Genomic DNA, 21,909 nt, shown 5'->3' with positions numbered 1-21,909 from the left:
GCCTGTGATCTGATGTTGTTTATTCTCAGACAGAAGAACTCCCTTTAATAAGTCCTGTAAGTTTGGTTTGGTTTTTACATAGTGCCTTAATTTATGTTTATCTGGAAATGTCCTAATTTCACCATCATATCTGAATGAGAGTTTTGCAGGATATATTATTCTTGGCTGGCAAATTTTTTCTTTCAAGGTTTTATATATTGCATCCTATTGCCTTCTTGCCTGCATGGTTTCTGCTGAATAATCCGGGCTTAGTCTTATTGTTTCTCCTCTGTATGTGACTATTTGCTTTTTTGAGCTGCTCTCAGGATTCTTTGTTTGTCTTTGGGTTTAGTGAGTGTGATTATGATATGCCTTGGTGATTTCTTTTGGGGTTTATCCTATATGGGGTTCACTGAGCTTCTTGGATGGTCAGCTTTTTATCTTTCATGATATCGGGGAAGTTTTCTGTTGGCAGTTCTTCAATGATCCTCTCTGTGTTTTCTGTTTTCTCCCCCTGTTCTGGAACTCCAATCACTCACAAATTTTTGCTTTGATTGTATCCCACATAATTCTCAGGGTTTCTTCATTTTTCTTTGTTCTTTTGTCTGATTTTTTTCTCAGAGTTGTATCCAAGTGTTTGTCTTCAATTTCGCTGATCCTATCTTCCATCGTTTCAAACCTGCTCCTCAGCCCTTCTGTGACAGTATCCATTTCTGAAATCTTGTTGTTTACCTTTTGGATTTGTAATTGTTCTTTTTGTATGATTTCTAGTTGTGAATTTATTTTGGCATTTTGTTCCTGTATTATTTTCCTGAATTCTTCCTTTTTTGGTCTGTATTTTCCATGAATTTGTTTGCCTTTTCCATGAATTTGTCTATTTTTTTCCTCATTTTTGTCTGCTTTTTGCTTCAACTCTTGGATAGCTCTGGATATTAGAGATCTGAATTCCCTATTAGGTAGTTCTAGTGCCTTTTCTTCTACTGGAAAATCATCTAGTGTTTTATTTTGGACACCTACTGGAACCATGCTGTCCTTTTTTTTATGTTTTGATACTGTCTGCTGTCTTTGGGATGTTCGGTAGTTATTTTCCTTGTTTATTGACTATAGATTTGTTTGTTTTGTCCTGCTTTTTTGTTTTATTTGGTTATGTGTGAGCAGGTGGGCTGTGTGTTCTTTGTTGTTTGCTCGTCTGTAGGCACGATGTTTTTCACCTCTTTCTCCAATGGGCAGGGTCAGTCGCTCAGCTATGGTACAGCAGGGCAGGTCCAGCTGAAGGGGAGTTGCTGGGATGGGCTGTTTGTGGCATGTATTAGGGACAACAGGGTGGGCTGGGAATCAGTGCAGGGCAGGTTCTGGTAGGCTGTGCCTGTGCTGCTCGGGGGTGTGATGTTCAGCGCACGGTGCAGGTAGGCAGGAAGGGTGGGGAGATTGCGAAGTGGGGAGGTAAGATGGGTGTGGGAAAGAGGAGAGAGGAACAGGGGCCAAAAACATAGAAACAAACAAACAAAAAAGAGTGCTAAGGGAGCTTGCCATTGGAGTGGAGAGATGAGAGACTGAGAAATGGAGAAAAACAAAAAGAAAAAAATGAACAAATAAAAATTATTGAAAAAAAAAGAAAATCCCCCAGGGATCCCACTGGTGCGGCTGCAAGGACTGGGGAAGTTGCTCCCAGGCCGTGAAGTACAGCTTGGCTAGAAGGGGTAGAGTTGTCACACATCACCAGGTATTCAGGAGACAGGAAGAGAAGGTAAGTATAGAGAGACGAGATACTGAGAAATGAAGAAAGACCAAAAGTGAAAAAGAGAGAAAACAAAAGAAAAAGAAAAACAACACCCCAAAAAAAAGACATGAAAAAAGAAATGGCCCCAGGGATACCACTGCGCAGCTGTGCAGACTGCGGGAGTAGCTCCCAAGCCGTTCGGTACTGTCCAGCTAGAAGGGGCTCCTCAGCCGACAAAATAAAAAGAAAACAAACAAACAAATCAAAACAGAAGAAATCAAAACAAACAAACAAACAAAAGCCTCAGGGATCCCACCAGCGTGGCAGCACAGGCCGGGAACAGTTCCACAGTTGAGCAGTGTTTCACATTCTTTCAGGAAGAAGCAAAGATGGCACATGGAGTGAGGTATTTGAGAGAAAGGAGGGGGATGTGGTGAGAGGTATGGAAGAAACCAAAAGAAGCGGAACAAAGCAACACCAGCAACCAACAAATGGCACTCAGGGAGCCGGCCAGTGCAGGCAGGTGGAATCCAAGCGGCACAGGGGTTAAGCCGGTGCTTCCCATCCAAGAGACTGTGGCCACAGGAAGCAGAGGAGGCCGAGTGGGGGTGAAGAAGGATGTAGGGTGGGAAAGTATATATCTCTGGTTACTGGTTGTACTGTCTCCTGCTGGCAGCTCCATGAAGCTGTTTTCCCGTACTCCCTGTTTGCTGATCTCTGACAGGAGTCCAAGATGGCAGATCCATGCTGCGTTAGCTGATGGGGACCTCTGCATGTATCTCTCCTCACTCTCTGTTCTCGGTCAGTTTCTTATTCCATTTGGTGCTTGGCTGAGTTCTTTATCTCTTCATTTGATGCTTAAGGTTTCAGGACTGACGTTTGTCTCTGTTTGACTTAGTTTTTCGTATCTTTGCTGTGGAGGGACGACATGGTGCCTCTGTCTATAGTGCCATGTTACCCAGAAGTCGAAAGCATATTTTTAAAACCTGGTGAGAAGTCAGAAGTTTTAAAACCATACACCCAGCATCAATTTTCCCGAATTCTTTTTAATGTTTCCCAAACTACAGCTAGGGTGAAAACAGCTCTTTTTTCTTTTTTTGGACAATTCTCAGGGAATATTTATTGTATTCCGTTTAATTTGATTACTATAAAAGAAAACTTGTTTCTTGTGAGGCAAATCTACTTATAGAATCGTATTAAACACACATGTACAGATTGATTACTTTTTTTAAGTATAAAATCTAAGCACCCTCTCTGTTAGCATGGCAGTGACAAAAGATCCATGTCAGAATCTATAAACAGTTGCTTTGGCCATTCCCTCTGGTTTCAAGCTGTACAGAGAAGATGAGCTGGAGGGTGAAGGGCTCCCCCAGATTCATGGATTCTTGAACCACCCCAGGGGCCTTCCCTTCTCCATCAGTCTGGGGAGGGGGTTACTTTGAGAGGTGAGCTCTGTGTGGACTGTTTTCATTATTCCACACACGGGTCTGAGAATGGCGGCTTTGTCTGCGGGGGGGGGGGGAAGACCACAGAAACACCCTTCCAAGTCTATTAACCCCACTTTGCCTGGCGTGTGGGAAAAAGCTATGCATCCCCTGGGGGGCGGGGCAGGTGTCCTAACCACAGACCCCATCGGGAAGTACCAGCTCTTTTCTCAATGCCTGCCCACCTGACACCTGCCTTAGGACTATTTACCTGGCACTGGACTGAGCCCAGAATCCCTTCCCTGGGTGGTGCAAATGGTTAACTCACTCAATTGCTAACCAAAAGGTTGGAGGTTTGAGTCCACCCAGAGGTGCCTTAGAAGAAAGGCCTGGTAATCTACTTCCAAAAAAGCAGCCATTGAAAACCCTATGGAGCACAGTTCTACTCTAATACACATGGGGTCACCAGGAGTCAGGGTCAACTCCACGACAACTGGTGGTAGCGGTGGTGGTGGACTTAGCCCAGGGTGCAGCGGAGGGGTGAGGAAAGGAGGCAGATTTACCATGAGGCCAATAAAATTGATGATTCACGGCTCCTTCCAAGTTGTGGGGGGAGGTCAAGTGGGCTAGAAAGCTCTTTTCTTTTTCCACCTCCCATTTTTATTTATTGAAAAGATAATACCATAGCATTAAAATAAATTTCACAAGAAAAAAATTTACCTAGAATTCCAGTTTCCTAAAAGCTTTTTTTGGCATATTCACTACCATTTTTGGTCTAGCTATTAAGTTGAACCATATAAAATTGCATTTTTATAGGTCAAAAAAGGTAAAATATCTGCAATGGCTCAACCGAACATATCCATCATTTTTACAGTTGGAATGCAGGATTCCTGGGTGGCACAAACAGTTAAGCACTCAACTACTAGCTGAAAGGTTAGTGGTTTGAACCTACCCAGAGGTGCCCCAGAAGACAGGCCTGGTGATCTGCTTCTGAAAGGGCATAGCCTTGAAAACCCTATGGAGCAGTTCTCTGCACACATGGGGTCGCTATAAGTTGGAATTGACTCGATGGCAACTAGCAACAACAACAACAACAACGAACATAATGCACCTACAATTTTATATCAGAATTTTTCCACATACCATTACATCTTAGATATTTGCCATGTTGTCATATAATCTTCACAATTATTATTTAAATGTCATTCTTTTTACATTTCATTACCCAGATATTATCACAAGATAAAATTTAGAAAGAAATCATCTCTAATCATACCACGCTCTCAAAGACAAATCTTTTTATTTTTTTCAAATGCTTTTTCACATGTTCTCTATTAGTATACATAATATTAGGTAGTTATAATCATACCCTAACTAAAACTTTACATTCTCCTGTTTTCACTTAATAGTATATCATAAGCAAGAGCTCAGCTGCTAACCAAAAGGTCAGCAGTTCGAATCCACCAGCCGCTCCTTGGAAACCCTATGGGGCAGTTCTATGCTGTCCTATAGGGTCACTGTGAGTCGGAATCGATTCAACAGCAATGGGTTTTTTTATATATATAATACTATAATATTATAATCTATTTTTCCATGTCACAATGGCTATATAATAAACTCATGTGTCCAGCACTAGAATTTCCCTAACATTCTTGAATCATTTAGATAGGTCCCAGTTTTTCAAAGTAAGCTACACCACTACAAAATTAAATAAATAAGCATCAGTATTGCTGGGGAAGGGGTTGTTTGACTGCTTGTTTTTTCTTCATATAAACTCTCAATGGAGCCATAGGCCAAAAGCTCATTTTTCTAGAGTGATCTAACACCTATATAGAGTCACAGACTCTCAATAAATACTCAGTCTTCCACTCTTGCGCCTCTCATAATTCAAAATACCATCTTTAGACCTTGGAACAAGGATTGGGATGGAGGTAATCTTTAGACTCCTTGAGTCTCATTTTGCCCTACATACATCACAAAGTTTATAGTAGGGATGTTGAGAGATTGAAATTATTATGGTTTTTTTTAACAGTTTAATCAAAGAAACGTACTTATGGAGGTAAACTTCAATTGTCCGTGGTAGGAAACTGGGTTGCCTCAAAGTGCAATTAACTTGGGGTCAGTCCTATAGCATTTTTTTTTATAGCACTTTTGCATGAGTTAGAAAAAAGTGCCCTACCATATTAAAACCACCATAATAATAATTGATTCAGGCTAGAAGCCTCAATGGGTGCTAAAGTCATTGGATGAAAGACTGTTGTGGAATAAGACAGTCATAAAGTCTTAAAGTATCTCAAAATCTCACCCACAGATTACTTATTAATTGCAAAAGGGAAATGGTACTCTTATAATGGAGAAACTGACAGACGCTGCCTAAACCAAATGCTTGATCTTGACATCACCAGTGATGGGCAGACTGACATCCATAAAATAAAACATTAACTCCTTAATTTTTGTAGGGTAGGCCTGCATGCCTTCTTAAACATATGGCGTTTTTGGTTTCTTTGGAACTAACTGTAGGTTCTTTATTAGCCCCTAAGGTTAATTGAGCAGGTGAATTTGGTCTTGTTCTGGTCCAAAGAAAAACTCTAACGTCCAAACTGGAACACACAGGTAAACAACGCTTTCCCTAAGTATATGTTGTTTCATGCTGTCCGGGTTGTGTTCATTTCTTCATAGGATGAGATGACTGTTTATGAATCACTGATTCATTGATAAACACCCAAGGGAAAACTTGTGGCATCATGACACACAGTGACAATATTAAAACTGTAGGTCTTTGTGTGACTAATACTGTCTTAGTCATCTAGTGCTGCTGTAACAGAAATACCACAAAGAAATTTATTTTCTCACAGTCTAGTAGGCTATAAGTCCAAATTCAGGGCATCAGCTCCAGGAGAAGGCTCTCTCCCTGTCGGTTCTGGAGGAAGGTCCTTGTGATGCATTAGTCTTTCCTTGGTCTGGGAGCATCTCAGCGCAGGAACCTCAGGTCCAAAGGACGAGCTCTGCTCCTGGCACTGCTTTCTTGGTGGTATGAGGTTCCCATGTGTCTCTGCTCACTTCTCTCTTTTATATCTCAAAAGAGATTGGCTTAAGATACTATCTAATCTTGTAGACCTCATCAGTATAACTGCTGCTAATCCATCTTATTACATCATAGAGATAGACTTTACAACACATAAGGAAATCACATCAGATTACAAAATGGTACACAATCATACAATACTGGGACTCATGACCCAGCCAAGTTGACAGTATTTCTGGGGGGACACAATTCAATCCATGACAAATACCAATGATTACAATATAGTAAGGCTATTTTTTTCTCTTTACCACCCCTACCCTCTCACCTAGGGTGAAGGGGTGAAGCAGACCGTATGTGTGGAGATGGGAGAAAATGACTCATTTGCTTCAATTCCAATGTCAGAGGGTCCACAACCTGAAAATCATTGTGTACTAAACTATGGCCCACGGTGCCTGTATCAGTTACCTATTGCCACAATAATTCTGCGTGACAGGTAACAACAAGCCCTCAGCGGCCCACAGCAATAAGTACTAATTTTTGCTCATTGGTCTATGGATCACTGGGCAGTTCTGCTGACTTGAGCTGGGGTAGGGGCAAGGGATCTCACCTATGAGTCTGCAGTCTGCTGTGGGTCTGCTCAGTGACTTTGCTGAGCTGAGCTGCACTGTCTCACGTGCCTGAGACTGGGGCAACTGGGCTGACTCAGCTGTGATCTATGTGGTTTCTCATCCTCCAGCAGGCTAGCCCAGGCTTATTCTCATGGGCAGTGGCAGTGTCTTAGTCTGGGTTCTCTGGAAGAGCAAAACCAGTGAGGCATACATACAAATAGAGAGAGATTTACTTCAAAGAAATGGCTCATGCAATTGTGGGGGCTGGCAAGTCCCAAATCCGCAGGTCAGGTGGCAGGCTGGAGATCTCTGCTGGCTCACGGTGTTGCAGGGCCTGGTGAATCCAAAATAGGCTGGTCAGGCAGCAGGCTGGAGACTTCTGCAGGCTTTCATACCAAGAACCAGAAGTCAGGCAATGAGAAGAGGGCAGGGTCGAGAGAGAGCTTTGCCAGAACATCCATTTATATACTGGAGGCAGGCCACACCCCCAAGGAAACTCCCCTTTCAACAGATTGACTGACCACATCAGATCACATCATAGGAGGTGATTACATTACATTATGGAAGAGCACCCAGTCCAGTGTCTGCCAAACCACTGAGAATCACAGCCTAGCCAAGTTGACACATAACATTAACTATCACAGGCAGGATTCCAAAAAAGAGAGTAGAGGCACACAGGGCCTTCTGAGGCCAGCCCAGACTTAAGGGGTAAGGAAGGAACTGCAAAGTCATGCTACAAAAAGCACTGTTACAGAGAGAGGTACAAAAACTGGGACCATTTGTGTGATCAGTCTACCAAAGCCACATAATCTGGAATTTCGTGGCCATAATCCCTAACTCCCTCCAATTTCATTTAGCCTTGTCCCTTATACGTGGCATCTCTGCACAGACATCAGGGAAAAGCCTACTTAGATATTTATCCCTTTTACGTGTATAAGTACAAATGTCTTGATCTTCTCTTTCCTTCTCAAACTTTCTTTTACTTGCCACTATAATGTCCTAATATTGTGCTAATTTGATTTGCTTTTGTGCTTCCCTTGAGAGAACATTCTCCAATTCTATCCCTTTGGTTTATAGGACAATCTCTATGATGAAGCAAGCACCTTCTCTAGTCCATTTCTCCAAATTTGATCAGAAAAGCTTCTACTAAAACCTCTCCAAAGGCCAGTGCTGCACCCACGACGCAGCTCCTACAGGCTTCCTGTTTTCCTCCATATTTCTCCTAAGTGTTCTTTTTTTTTCCCTCTCCATTAACCATTTTATTGGCTGTTTTCCTGGTTAGGAAGAAAATGTTTCATAAAAGCTCAGGGGATAAGTGGTGCTCTCCAGGTGCTCACAAGTTCCGCCCCAGCTCTGCTTTCATTTCCATTTGCTACATGACATTAATGAATGACTTCAGTCCTCTCTGGCTCCCCAGAAGGACTCGGCTCTTCCCCTGAAGGAATATTTCTTATGTTTTCTTCCATGATCCTTAGTGAATCACGGAGAGTTTAACATTCTGCACATGATCATGTGACTCTGTGATTTCAAGAATCCTTGGGTAAGATGTTCTGGAGAGCTCAGTCCCAATCAGAAGACTCGGGTGGCCGCCCCAACTCTTGCACTTGTGGACCGCCTTGGGCAAATCACTTAGTCTTGTGGCACTTCATTGCTTTCACACGTAAAGCTGGAATAACACTCCTCTTTAAGGTGCTGTCTTGGGCTGGGTTCCCCAAGGAGCAGACCAGAGACAAGAATTTACATGCAAGAGGTTATGTGGGAGGTGATCCCAGGAAACAGTGGTAGGGGAGTGAGGAAGTGAGACAGAGAAGAGAAGGAGCCAATAAAGGGTGCATTATCAAGCAAGTTTCCACTGTGGGCAACTGGAGCTCAATCCCACTGTGGAACTCTGGGAGACAGTGTAGAACATACCTCAGAATTATCCTACTGGAGGGGCAGGGGAGCTGGGGTATTTTTTCACCAACTCTCACCTGACATTGATTGAGGGCTGCTCCCAGGAGTGGTGTTAATTTCCTGGCGATCCTGGCCTGTCATGAAGGCAGGGAAGGGCACCACTGTGGCAACTGGACCTCCATCCCACTTGGACCGTCTGCAAGACTGTATAGAACCTGGATTCTTGTCTGAATTCAATGTCCAATTCGATCACTTAACGGTCCCACCCACTGGCAAAGAAACTGAGGTATCCTCCCCACCTTCTGTTCATCATTGGTTGAGGACTCTCCCAGAGAAATAACTTCCCAGTATTCTGACCTGCCCTGCTTGGGCCAAGCAGGCTTTAGCCAGAGAACACCTTCACATAAAGAGTTGTAGGTGCTTGCAGTAAAAAGCTGTGTACCTGCAAGGGAACATAACTGCAGACAAATATTGGTGGGACACCAACAGCATCTGCTACAGGGGTAGGTGAAGATTAGAGAACATACAGTCATTGAAAACACTTTGCAAACCATAAAGTGCTATACAAATGAAAGGTCTCAGAATATTGTGCTCATGCATCCAAAGCCTTGAGTTTTATCTCTTTATAGATGAGTTCGCTATGTACTATTCCATTGCCACAGTTTACATTCCCAGTATCTTGCATATTGAGGAAGAGGAAGGAGACCAAAAAAACACACCCATTGCCATCTAGTCAATTCCGACTCTTAGCGACCCTATAGTATAGAGTAGAACTTCCCCCATAGGGTTTCCAAGGCTGTAAATCTCTACGGAAGCAGGTCTTTCTTTCTCCCAAGGAGTGGCTGGTAGGTTCGAACCGCCAGCCTTATAGTAAGCAGCCGAGCGCGTAACCACTGTGCCACCAGAGCTCCTTAGAGAAGGGAAAGTTTGGGTCAAATGTGCCACCACAATTATAAACTAACTGAAAAAAATTTACATTCTGTTTGTGGGTTAGTAACATCAACTTATTATACAGATAATAACACTCATTAAGGCATATTGAAAACTGGAAGCAAGTATTCCTTGGCATCTTTTAATTTTAAAAACTGGGGAGTAAGAAGAAAGGAAAATGAGAAAAGGCACAGGGTGTTTGTGCTTAGGAATTGTGCAGGATGGACAGATTTGGATTTCAGTCTGATTTTGGGTTCAATTCTAGCACTCAGTAGATGCAGAACCCTGGACAAATGACTTATGAGCCTCAATTTATCTACCTGAAAATGAACCTGAATTAAAATTTTTGTGACTTGAAAATCAAATCAAATAACATAATGTATATGACAATATTTTGCAAATTGTAATGAGTCAAGTATCAATTGCTGCCACTTCGCTCTCTAGCTTATTCCCTTTCCTTGTCATTCCCTTATTCCTCAGTATAAACAGCTAAACAGCTAACACCCCAACATCAGAGCCCCCAGAAGCTGGCGTTAGTTATAAATCAGGAGTATCTCAGTCTTCTCCCTCTTTTCCAGTGGTATTTTTTATCATCTACAGCAAGGGTCAGCAAACTTTTTCTGTAAAGAACAAGATACTAAATATTTTAGGCTTTGTGGGCCATACTGTCTCTGTCAAAACTGCTCAACTGGCATCTTAGCTCAAAAGCAGCCATAGGCAATATGTAAATGAATGGGCGTGGCTGCATTTTCAATAAACCTTTATTTACAAAAAACATGCCCTAGGCCAGAAGTTAGTTGCTGATCCCTGATCTACATAAAAGTAACCAGAGGCACTGGTTCAAAATTTATATTAGCGATTCAACTATTATATTTCTCTGACATAGCTAAACAAGGCAGTCATTCTATCATAAAGTACCCAATAACAGTTTAGAAACTGGCTCTGTGTCAGCTTATTTGATCCAGCCTCATGGCAAACTCCTAACGGTAATGTTGGAATCATGAAGTAAAGGAAAGAATGTTTAGTTACTTACATACTAAACGAATCTTAGTAAGTCATGGACTATATGCAACTTAATGTTCCACAGATCATCTAGAAAGTTCTGGAAAGGCCTTCACTGGTTTATTTAGGCAGCAGAGGTTTTATTTTCTGGACTGAATTTTACACACAATTGCTTAAATTCTGTTTCGCTTTGCTTATGGGGATCTTGCCAATTACTTATTTTTTAAAAATAGGTTTGGCTTTTTTGTGTTGTTTTTTTAAGATCACAATAGAATTTGTTCAGAATGGCTTCAAAGGTTTAAATCGAAACAGGGCATCTGGTTTGATGCTATCCTAAAGGGCGTTTCAGTTGCCATGATCTGTACTCTGTGCAACTGAAAACACAGTAACATGCGTTACCTTCCAAAGCTCCAAAAGTTAGACATTTTTCTGATGCTCTTAATGGTTATGAATACACTCTTTTTCTTGGCAGATTTAAATATCTCAGCTGACTGCAGCTTTGATCACGGGGTCTGTAACTGGAAACAGGATATAGAAGATGATTTTGACTGGCATCCTGCTGATCGAGATAATGGTATTTCGATTTCAGTTATTTCATATTCTGCAATATGGTGAAGGTAAAGAAGGTTCTCCAATGATAGAGGGTGATTATTCTTGTCACTGGTTAGGTCAGGGTTGCTTGGCATCTTTGGAAACCTTTACACCTTCCAATATCTCCCCCATGGATGACTAACTTGGTTCAGCATATATTCTCCTCTCCCAGCCACCTATCCCCATAAAGCGTGCTCCAGTAAACTTCTTCCATATTCACTCTTCTGCTGCTGAGAAAGAGGTGTTGGAATGCTTGTAAGGTTTGGAAGTGTTGGGGAAAAGGAAGAAAGAAGTTTCTTCTTTTTCCCAGTTTATCAGCCATGATGTTCTGTAGTTTTCATTTTGTTGTTTGGCGGAAATAAATCTTGAAAGGAGCTATGACCTTCACCTATACCTGGAGTTGGAGTAGAGTCACCCCTCAGAGCATCAAAACCATAGAGAGACTCAAGTCACTGACCTGAACTCTTGGAAGGAGTTTTCCCTTCTATTGCTTGAGGATTGCCTTCAGGCCACCTTACCTTTCATTTTCTCAACCTCAGCTCTGGGCTGCAGATTTCAAGCCCTTTCTACTGCCTACTTGAACACTATTAATGGGACGGCGTTTTCCCCCAGGAGCATTGGTGGCATAGTCGCTAAGCACTCAGCTGCTAACCAAAAGGTCAGTGTTTGAACCCACTAGCTGCTCAGCAGGAGAAAGATGTGGCAGTCTGCTTCCGTAAAGATTATGGCCTTAGAAACCCTATGGGGCAGTTCTCCTCTGTCCTATAGGGTGGCTATGAGTCACATCCCTATGAGGTTTGGGTTTTTTTTGAAGTTTCCCCCTAGGTAGAACGATTGGCTTGGAGATCCCATTTGGAGTGTAAATCCAATTCCTATCTCCTGAGGGCTGATCACATAAATAGGGACAACTGTTAAACCTTCAGGGACTCCAGTCCCTTACCAATAAAATTATTTATTGGGAGTGTACAGGCTCAAAATCAAACCAGAAACCAAACCCATTGCCACTGAGTCAATTCTAACTCATAGCAACCTTATAGGACAGAGTAGAACTGCCCCATAGGGTTTCCAAGGAGCAGCTGGTGGACTTGAACTGCTGACCTTTTGGTTAGCAACCAAGCTCTTAACCACTATGCCACCAGGGCTCCATAAAGGCTCAAACCTCAGTTAAAAGATTCTTCTTCTACATCCTGCCTCTGACTAATTCCTCCCTGAAATATTTCCTTTCACGCTCTCACATGCAATGAGAAAAACTGGGTATCCCCTCATAAGAATTCCTTTTAGAACTTGGAATTAAGGTAGAGAGGGCACATCTTGCACAGCAAGTCTTGTGGGCGAGACAACTGCTAAAAATTCAGAGCAAGTACAGGGCAAGTTTAACCAGTTCGGAGACAATACATCTTTGGAGAAGCTATCTTGTTGATAACTAACCTGAGTTTCTCCTTTCTTCCGTTCTTCTGTTGTCGCATCTCCATATTTAGGTCTAACAGAGCTATATCACACTGGGAGCCTGTCTTAGTCATCTAGTGTTGCTACAACAGAAATACCACAAGTGGATGGCTTTAACAAAGAGAAGTTTATTTCTTCACAGTCAAGTAGGCTAAAAGTCCAAATTTAGGGCGTCAGCTCCAGGGGAAGGTTTCTCTCTCATCAATGTTCCCCAGGACTAGGAGCTTCTCCGTGCAGGGACCCCAGGTCCAAAGGACGTGCTCTGCTTCTGGCACTGCTTTCTTGATGGTATGAGGTCTCCCTATCTCTCTGCTGGCTTCTCTCTTTTATACCTCAAGAGATTGCCTCAGGACACAGTCCAATCTTGTAGATTGAGTCCTGCCTTACTAACACAACTGCCACCCATCCTCCCTCATTAACATCATAGAGGCAGGATTTGCAACATATAGGAAAATCACACAATACCAGGAATCATGGCCCAGCCAAACTGATACACACATTTCTGGGGGGACATAATTCAATCCATGACAGAGCCCAATAGGTAATTCCAGGATCTTGACAGCTCACACAGTCAGCAATGACTTATGCTGGGTTTTCCATCAATGGGAAGTTCCCTATTTACAAACACTCAATTCACAAATGGTCCCAGGGTCCTCAGTACCTGCATCACTCAAATCGTACCCCTCTCCTACTGCCACCACCAGATCTCTGTTGTTGTGTGCTGTTGAGTTGATTCCAACTCATAGTGATCCTATAGATCTCTAAACCAAAAACCAAACCCGTTGCCATCAAGTCAATTCCAACTCATAACGACTTTATAGGACAGAGTAGAACTGCCCCACAGAGTTTCCAAGGAGCAGATGGTAGACTTGAACTGCCGATCTTTTGGTTAGCAGCCATAGCTCTTAACCACTGTGCCACCAGGGCTCCATAGATCTCTAGTGCAGGTAATTTCTAACTGACGGAGAGCTTGTGTTCCAGAAGTCCATTTCTACCTTGGTTGTTTGAAAGTTGGAATGTATTTTTCCACTGAGTCAGTCCACAGTATGGTATTTAATCCACACATGCTGCATTTGTACTAATGGTTTCATGGAGCCCAACCACCACGTGTAACATACCACTCCAAGTTCTGAAGGTTTGTCTTTGCCGACAGAGTTAAATATAAAAAGGAAATGTGGGATGAATCAGCAATGTTAGAGGGATAAAACCTCAAGGACAGGTCAAAGTGGGCTTTAGTCAGGAGACAAGGGGAAAGCTGCCACAGTGGGTAAGAGAAGAAGAAAGTATTCCTAGCTGGTAGGCTTGCCAGATAAACTAAAGTGTAAAATTAAATTTAAATTTCAGACAAACAACAAATACTTTTTTAGTATATCTGGGACATGTTGTTTATCTGAAATTCAAATTTAACTGGGCATCCTCTATCTGTTTTGCTGAATCTGATAACTCTGTGAGTTGGGGAAGAAGATAGGACAGTCTCTGGGTCCAGTGAAAACTAAGGCAATGTCAACCCAGGTCTTGCAAGTGCCTGTGGTGATTGCACTAGCAGAAGACCATCCCTCCCCACTGTCTTTCTCCCAGTCTCTATAGAAATTTTTCCGTCTTATCAACTTCTTCAGACTCCGCTCTGCTAGAGTCTTTGTCCGAGTTCATCAAAGCAAAAACCAGAAGACTGGAGGTGAGCAAAAGCCCAGTACCACGGGTTAAGATACTTAGATGTCAGGAGTAGATGCAGATGTGTTCCTGTCACCCTAAACTGTCATTTGGAGTGATACGTTACATATGGTGGTTGAGCTCTATAAAACCATCAGAACAAATGCAGGTGTGTGTAGATTAAATACCATACTATGGACCGACCCCTAGCCATCATACATATCATGGACTCAGTGGAAAAATGCACTCCAAGGTTCAGACAACCAAGGAGGAAATGAACCTCTGGAATACAAGATCTCCGTCATTTGGAAATTACCAGCAGTACTAAAGGATGTTTTAATTAGATTCTTCCTCTGTATTGGCCACTACCGAACTTTGTGAACATGGACAAATTCCTCATTTTCTCTCTATACAACAAAGGATTTCAACCGTATGATCTCTAAAATCCATTTTGGCACAAAACTGTTTTTCCTATGTTCAAAATGAAAAGGACTTCAGTTTTCCCTCTAGGAGACCATGGTTCATTTTTATAGCTATTTTCTATATTATAGCCAAACCCTTTCCAATGACCTCAGTGACTGTGCATTTTCTTCTCTTAAAGCTGTTGGCTATTACATGGCGGTTCCGGCCCTGGTGGGGCACAAGAAGGACATTGGCCGATTGAAACTTCTCCTTCCCAACCTGCAACCCCAAAGCAACTTCTGTTTGCTCTTTGATTACCGGCTGGCCGGAGACAAAGTGGGGAAGCTTCGAGTATTTGTGAAAAACAGTAACAACGTCCTGGCATGGGAGGAGACCAAGAGTGAAGATGAAAAGTGGAAGACGGGGAAAATTCAGTTGTATCAAGGGACGGATACTACCAAAAGTGTAAGAGGCAAAAATGATATAACTAGATATTTACATTCCTTTTTAATGATTGAACACACACCCAACCCAAACCCACTGCTGTCGAGTTCATTCCAACTCATAGCAACCCTATAGGACAGAGTGGAACTGCCTCACAGCGTTTCCAAGGCTGCAATCTTTACGGAAGCAGACTGCCACATCCTTCTCCCATGGAGTGGCTGGTGGGTTCGAACCACCAACCTTTCGGTTAGCAGCCAAGGGCTTTAACCACTGCACCACCAGGGCTCCTTTAACACACACAAACACTTATTGAAGTGCCTAGGCACCGGGGATACAAACATGAATAAGGCTTCTTCCCTACACTTAAAGAGCTTACGTTCTGAAGTGAGGTAGGCAAGGTAATTAACCAGCACAACTAATGATAATACTTGTTGGGCACATACCACATTCTTTGGAAATGATCTGTTTGTGTGTCAGGCTCCTCTCACCAACTTTTCCCCAAAGCAGGCTATAAATTCCTTAATCTATAAAGGAACAGTTTGCTCATTTGTCTTATGTCTAGCACTTACCACAATGCATGGCAGCTAGGTGATTTTTAAAATGTTTTTGAACTGAACTGTGTTGTCGGGTGTCCCCAAGATCACCCTCAAGTTCAGTGATTCGCTAGAAGGACTCCAAGAACTCAGAAAAGCTGTTATACTCATAATTACAGTTTATTACAGTGAAAGGATACAGATTAAAATCAGCAAAGGGAAAAGGCACATAGTACAAAGTACAGGAGAGAGCAAGTACAAGCTTCCAGCTGTCTTCTCCCAGTGCAGTTGTGTGGACAGCTCTTAATGCTCCCAGCAACAATGTGCAACAACACACAAGGAGTACTGCCAACCAGAGAGGCTCACCTGAGCCTTGGTGTCCAGGGTTTTTGTTGGCTGTAGGTCATTTAGACCATGTGGTCCAACCCCCCCCCCTCCCCCCGCTATAAATCACATTGTTAGCATAAACTATCTGGCGTGGCCCAAGGCCTCAGATAAACAAAGACACTCTTATCAGGCAGGCTATTCCAAGGGCTTAGAGGTTATCCCCAGGAGCCACTTAAGAGCCAGTCCTTTCTTTAGAATGTACAGGATTTGGACAACTTAGACCTGCTGAGTTAATCCTTTAGTGCAAAGTAGGCTTAATGAAGGAAACAGGAACAAAGAGTTTTAAGAGGAACCTGGTCAATGGGATCAAATGCTCAGAAAGAACAAATAAGATACAAACTGCAAAGTCTATCAAATTTGAGCATCAGGAAGTAGCTGGTGACCTCTGAAGGAGTCATTTCTTTGGAAGAAGAAGGGGCAAAAGCCACATTGCAGAGCACCAAGGAGGGAAGGGAGCAGAGCTGTGGAGGCAGCCACTGTGGACCCTTGTGAAAAGTTGTGTCAGGGTAGGAAGGGAAAAGACAGGGTGAACACTATAAGGAGACACACGAAAAGCTGAGTACCAGCTAACGATAACAAGATGGAAGAACAATTAGTAAGTCATTGAATTGGGATTCCATTTATACTCTGTTTGATCCTATTTCTTGGTACTAGGTGAACAGGCCAGAAAGCCTAGACCCTAGTGTCAGATGTTAATAACATTTTTTCATTTACTTGTCACACCTTCATCAAAGCAGAACATCTTATTTAAAATACACCATAAGACATGGCTATAAATAAAAGTATAAGTTGGGCTCTAGTTAATGAAATGCCGAACCATTCTTTCCCTCTATGGTAAAAACAGCCAGTGCTTACTTAGCTCTGATACATACACATTAATTCTAGTATATTCCCACTGCAGTGCATTTGAATCAATACAAATGCAATCCACATGTTTACACTGTTGTATTTGAAGCATGGTTTGGGGACCATGGGACTGAGTCATGCTATATATGGATGACATCCCCTGATGGAGAATTGAAATATGCCTCTGCACAACATTCAAAATTACCTCCATATTGATTGAAGTTATGTGCTGGGGAAATATTTTTTACAGAACGTGGTAGGTTGGTGGTGGCAGTATTAGGGCATAAGCCATCAAAACAGTGCTTTTTAAAAAAATGCATGTTTTTGAAAACATACCCCCAAACATCCTGGTCGGCAATCACACTGTAACACAACACTGCTATGTTAGGAGGGATGGCCAGACCCAGCAGGGGCCTGATGCAAGTGCGTATGCCCTGAACTTTTCCAGTACTTGGGGAAATGTTGATGGGGATGCTGGAGGGTGGAGATGCTGAATAATCCAGACTAAAGCACATCTTCCAGTTTATCAATGTAATAGTGGCCGTGGATATTTGTAGCAGATGTGAGTGACATTCCATAAACTCAGGCATACAAGATAAGTCACATTTCTTTCTCTAAATCAACTCACCTCTGAATCCAAAGCCCCATTCTACTAGGCTGGGGAGAAGTTCATTCTCAGCTATTTGGCCACCTAGAATTGTGGGGATGAGCCCCTCCCTAGAATAGCCTGAGCTTCTGGAAGGCTAAAGTGGCAGTTATTAAGAGTGGCGCAAAGCATCTTCATTTCATCGTGGTAGCCACCGATACCCACATTGTCTGTACCTATGCAAAGTCACTCATCTCTTCAACTTCCGTGCTAGGCTGGGACACAGAAACCTTTACTGAGGCTGGAGTCTTGTTGAAAATCAACCTCAAGGCAGCCATTGCCCTTCCAGGGCCCTCTCAGGGAGACCGGTGGTACAGCTTCCTAGTCCTGGAGAATCTCACTTCTCCGTTCACTGCTTCTGCTTCTATCACTCACAGGCACTTCTCCACCTTCTACTAGCACAATCCCCTCACGGAGGGTAAGCTTGCAGGGCACAGACATCAGGAAGGGGATTGCCATCCAGAAAATTCTACTTTTGATCATTATATCCCCAAGTTTCCTTGATAAAAGGGAACATAAAATGTCTGCTCAATTTTTTTGTACCAAGTTAGGGAAAAATACAGTGAAAAAACACACACAAATTAATGTATCAATTAATTATCCTTCCACTTCATTTTAGTCACCCTGTTAGTATCATTCAGAGATTTTAATGATGGAGATCTTTCCATATCCCAAGAGCTAGATGCACCCATGCCCACTCCTCACTATCCCTCCCATTGCAGCTGCTATAAAAGGGCTACTTTTTGGCTCACCATTACCTTTTTAAATTACCCAGAAGTAACATCTTCTGAAAGCAGTTCCCTCCTAAAAAGAGAGAAATCAAAAACCAAACCTGTTGCCATTGAGTCGATTAAAAAACTTCTATACTCAGTTGTGTTATCACTCACTGCTCAGTGAGAGCTTCTCTCCAACAGTTGTCCAGAAAAATGATCACGGGGAGCTTAAAAGCAAAATGTAGCAGCCTGCGGAGTGGGTAGTCACAGGCTCTCTTCACCCTCACGTGTCCCTCTGAGATTCTCCCTCTCCCCTTTGGTTGTTGTTGTTAATTGCCGTGGAGTCAACTCCGACTCATGGCGACCTTATATATAACAGAATGCTGCTCGGTCCTGTGCCATCTTCATGATCGTAGGTATGTTTGAGTCTACTGTTGTAGCTATTGCGTAGAGCCTTCCAGCCTCAGGGGCTCATCTTCTAGCACTATATCGGACAATGTTCTGTTGTGATCCATAGGGTTTTCATTAGCTGATTTTCAGAGGTAGATTCCCAGGCCTTTCTTCCTAGTCTGTCTTGGTCTGCAAGCTCTGCTGAAACCTGTCCACCATGGGTGACCCTGCTGGTATTTGAAATACCAGTGGCATCGCTTCCAGCATCACAGCAAAATGTAAGCCACCCCAGTATGACAAACTGACAGACAGTGGTGGCTTCCCTTTGGAGAACCAGAGAAAGCTGGATACAGTGATGACAGCAAGCCTGAAGTGGTTTCAACTCTGCGGCCTTGAAAACTAATCTGTAACTATTTATGAAGCAAAAAAGAGATGCTGTTGGGGATGGTGAATGGTTACATGATGGCATTGTTATAAGCATGATTCTTAATAGATCTTTCTTTAAAATGCCAATTTGCTATATGCTTGAATTTACCAAAAAAGTTTTGAAAAGACAAAATGAAATTACTATATTAAAAAAGTAAAAATTCATAATCGTACCACAGTAACATGGGTGCTTTCATATTTTGCTTTTTACTTTCCACATAAATACATACTTTTAATCTATTTATAACCACAGTATGCATATGCTATTGTTCAATCCCACTTTAATGGAATATATGTGTGTCATTTTATAGAAGAATAATAAAATGTTCCAAATTAAATACTCTTTTCTCTCTAAAATTTGTGTTCCAGATGTCTTAGTCAGGGTTCTGTAGAGAAACAGAACCAGTACGATAAATATTACACACATGTATATCTATATAGCGAGAGAGAGAGAAAAAATGAGATTTTAAGGAATTGATTCATACAATTGTAGGGGCTGGCAAGTCCAAAATCTGTAGGTCAGGCAACAGGCTGGAGATTCGTACAGTCTACGGGGCTCGAGACTCCTTTAGGTGCTTCAATGATCATGTTTCTCGGAGCGTAATTCCTTGGTTTGGACACCTGGCATCTGGAAAGCATGATCTTACTGCACGTATATTCAACGTAGACACCTCTGCCTATGCAATAGGAGGGAACCCAGGTGGCGCAGGCAGTTTGCAATCAGCTGCTAATCTAAAGGTTGGCAGTTCAAACCCACCCAGCAGCACCATGGAAGGCCTGGCAATCTACTTCTGTAAAGATTACAGCCAAGAAAATGCCATGGAGCACTTCTACTCTGTAACCAGTTGAAACCCCTGCTGAGAATGTGCATTTCTTACAAGTTCCCTGCTGAGAATTTGCATTTCCACCTCAGATATACTGAATCGCAATCTACATTTAACAAGATCCCCAGGTGATTCTTATGTATAACTTCCTGGGAACTTGTTAGAAATGCAACTTGTTGGAAGCTTTGTCTGTAACACATGGGGTCTCCATGAGTTGGGGGCCAACTCAGAGGCAGCTAACAACATGCAATAGGAACACATGAGTTTTGTCCTCTTAAATCGCTATTAAATCTTTTGATTATATCATTGTTTTGAATACTCTGAAGTAATGTCTTTTTGTACTTTCTTTCTATGTTAGATAATTTTTGAAGCAGAACGCGGCAAGGGCAAAACCGGCGAAATTGCAGTGGATGGTGTCTTACTGGTTTCAGGCTTATGTCCAGACGGCCTTCTATCTGTGGACGGTTGAATGTTACTGGTGCCCTTTATATTTTTACGTATTTGCCTTTTTATGTCAGTTCTCTGTTTTTTGATATCATATCACAGAACCCCCCATTTAGAAATACAAACCGAAAAGCGGAAACACGCCAAGAGAAATTGTAAAATGCCTTTCTCATATAAGATGTGCCAGTATGTGCTTTAAATATAGTGCCACCGTGTCTTCTCGTTCATTTCTGAATTTATTAAATGTGGACATGCCAGCTGAGCTCCCCCGCCCATATATCTGATTTATCTACATGAGTTGATGAACTTCTCTATGCAATGATTTCAGAATTACAAAAAAAAAAAGCACAAAGAAATGTTTAACTGTTTGATTTTTTTACGGCACTACTTGGAAACTTAGCCTGACCTTTCATAGTCAAGTCTGTATATTTAAATTCTTTGTCACAATAATATCCAAATACTCATCCTGTGTCGTGGTTTAAATTTTTCTCAGTAAGAAAATATGTTGTTTACGTGATGTTTAATTGTGTATGATTATCTGCTTTGGGGGCAAATGTGGTTTTTGTTCTTTTGTGTATGGACACACTTAATATTCTTTAAAAAAAATTATTTCCTATTATGGGAAAACATGACTGATTAATTAGACCTCACAACTGCAATGCAAATGAGCATAAGCTGTTGAACTCAAGGCCTGAGAGAACTACCTAAAACTAAATTAGCAGGTACCAAACCAAAGCAGCTGCCTTCAAGTCAATTCTGACTCATGATGACCCCATGTGTGTCAGAGTAGAACGGTGCTCCATAGGGTTTTTTTTTAATTGTTGTAGTTTAAGTGAAGTTTACATTTCAAGTTAGTCTCCCATACAAAAATGTATACATACATTGTTATGTGGCCCTAATTGCTCTCCCCATACTGTGACAGCACACTTCTCCTTTCTACCCCCAATTCCCCATGTCCATTCAACCAGCTCCTAACCCTCTCTGCCTTCCCATCTCACCTCCGGACAGAAGCTGCCCGTTTAGCCTCTTGTATCTGCTTGAGCTAAGAGGCACAGTCCTCACGAGTATCACTTTATGTGCCACAGTCCAGTCCAATTCCTGTCTGAAGAGTTGGCCTCGGGAATTGTTTCAGTTCTGGGCTGATAGAGAATCCAGGGGCCATGCTTTCTGGGGTTCCTCCAGTCTCAGTCAGACCATTAAGTCTGGTCTTTTTACTAGAATTTGAGTTCTGCACCCCACCTTTCTCCTGCTCCATCAGGGACTCTCTGTTGTGTTCCCTGTCAGGGCAGTCATTGGTGGCAGCCGGGCCCCATCTAGTTCTTCTGGTCTCAGGCTGATGCAGTCTCTGGTTTATGTGGCCCTTTCTGTCTCTTGGGCTAATACTTTCCTTGTGACTTTGGTGTTCTTCATTCTCTTTTACTCCAGGTGGGTTGGGACCAATTGATGCATCTAAGATGGCTGCTTGCAAGCTTTTAAGACCCCAGATGCCGCTCACCAAAGTAGGATGCACAACATTTACTTAATAAACTTTGTTATGCAAATTGACATAGATGTCCCCTGAAAGCATGGTCCCCAGACCTCCACCC

General features: G+C 42.4%; 1 protein-coding gene across 1 annotated transcript in view; it reads left to right on the top strand.

Annotated features, from left to right (window-relative positions):
• EGFL6 (EGF like domain multiple 6) overlaps positions 1 to 20,348 on the top strand; it is a 92,249-nt gene extending 71,901 nt beyond the window's left edge. The window contains 4 exon segments of the mRNA XM_004386366.1: positions 5,656 to 5,736; positions 11,054 to 11,155; positions 14,870 to 15,135; positions 20,238 to 20,348. Of these exon segments, the coding sequence (XP_004386423.1) occupies positions 5,656 to 5,736; positions 11,054 to 11,155; positions 14,870 to 15,135; positions 20,238 to 20,348 (560 nt within the window).
• The last annotated feature ends 1,561 nt before the right edge of the window (positions 20,349 to 21,909 follow it).

Source organism: Trichechus manatus, unplaced genomic scaffold (assembly GCF_000243295.1).
Source record: "Trichechus manatus latirostris isolate Lorelei unplaced genomic scaffold, TriManLat1.0 scaffold00162, whole genome shotgun sequence".
NCBI lineage: Eukaryota > Metazoa > Chordata > Mammalia > Sirenia > Trichechidae > Trichechus > Trichechus manatus.
The sequence above is the reverse complement of the archived record's forward strand: the minus strand, read 5'-3'. Positions and strand labels throughout refer to the sequence as shown.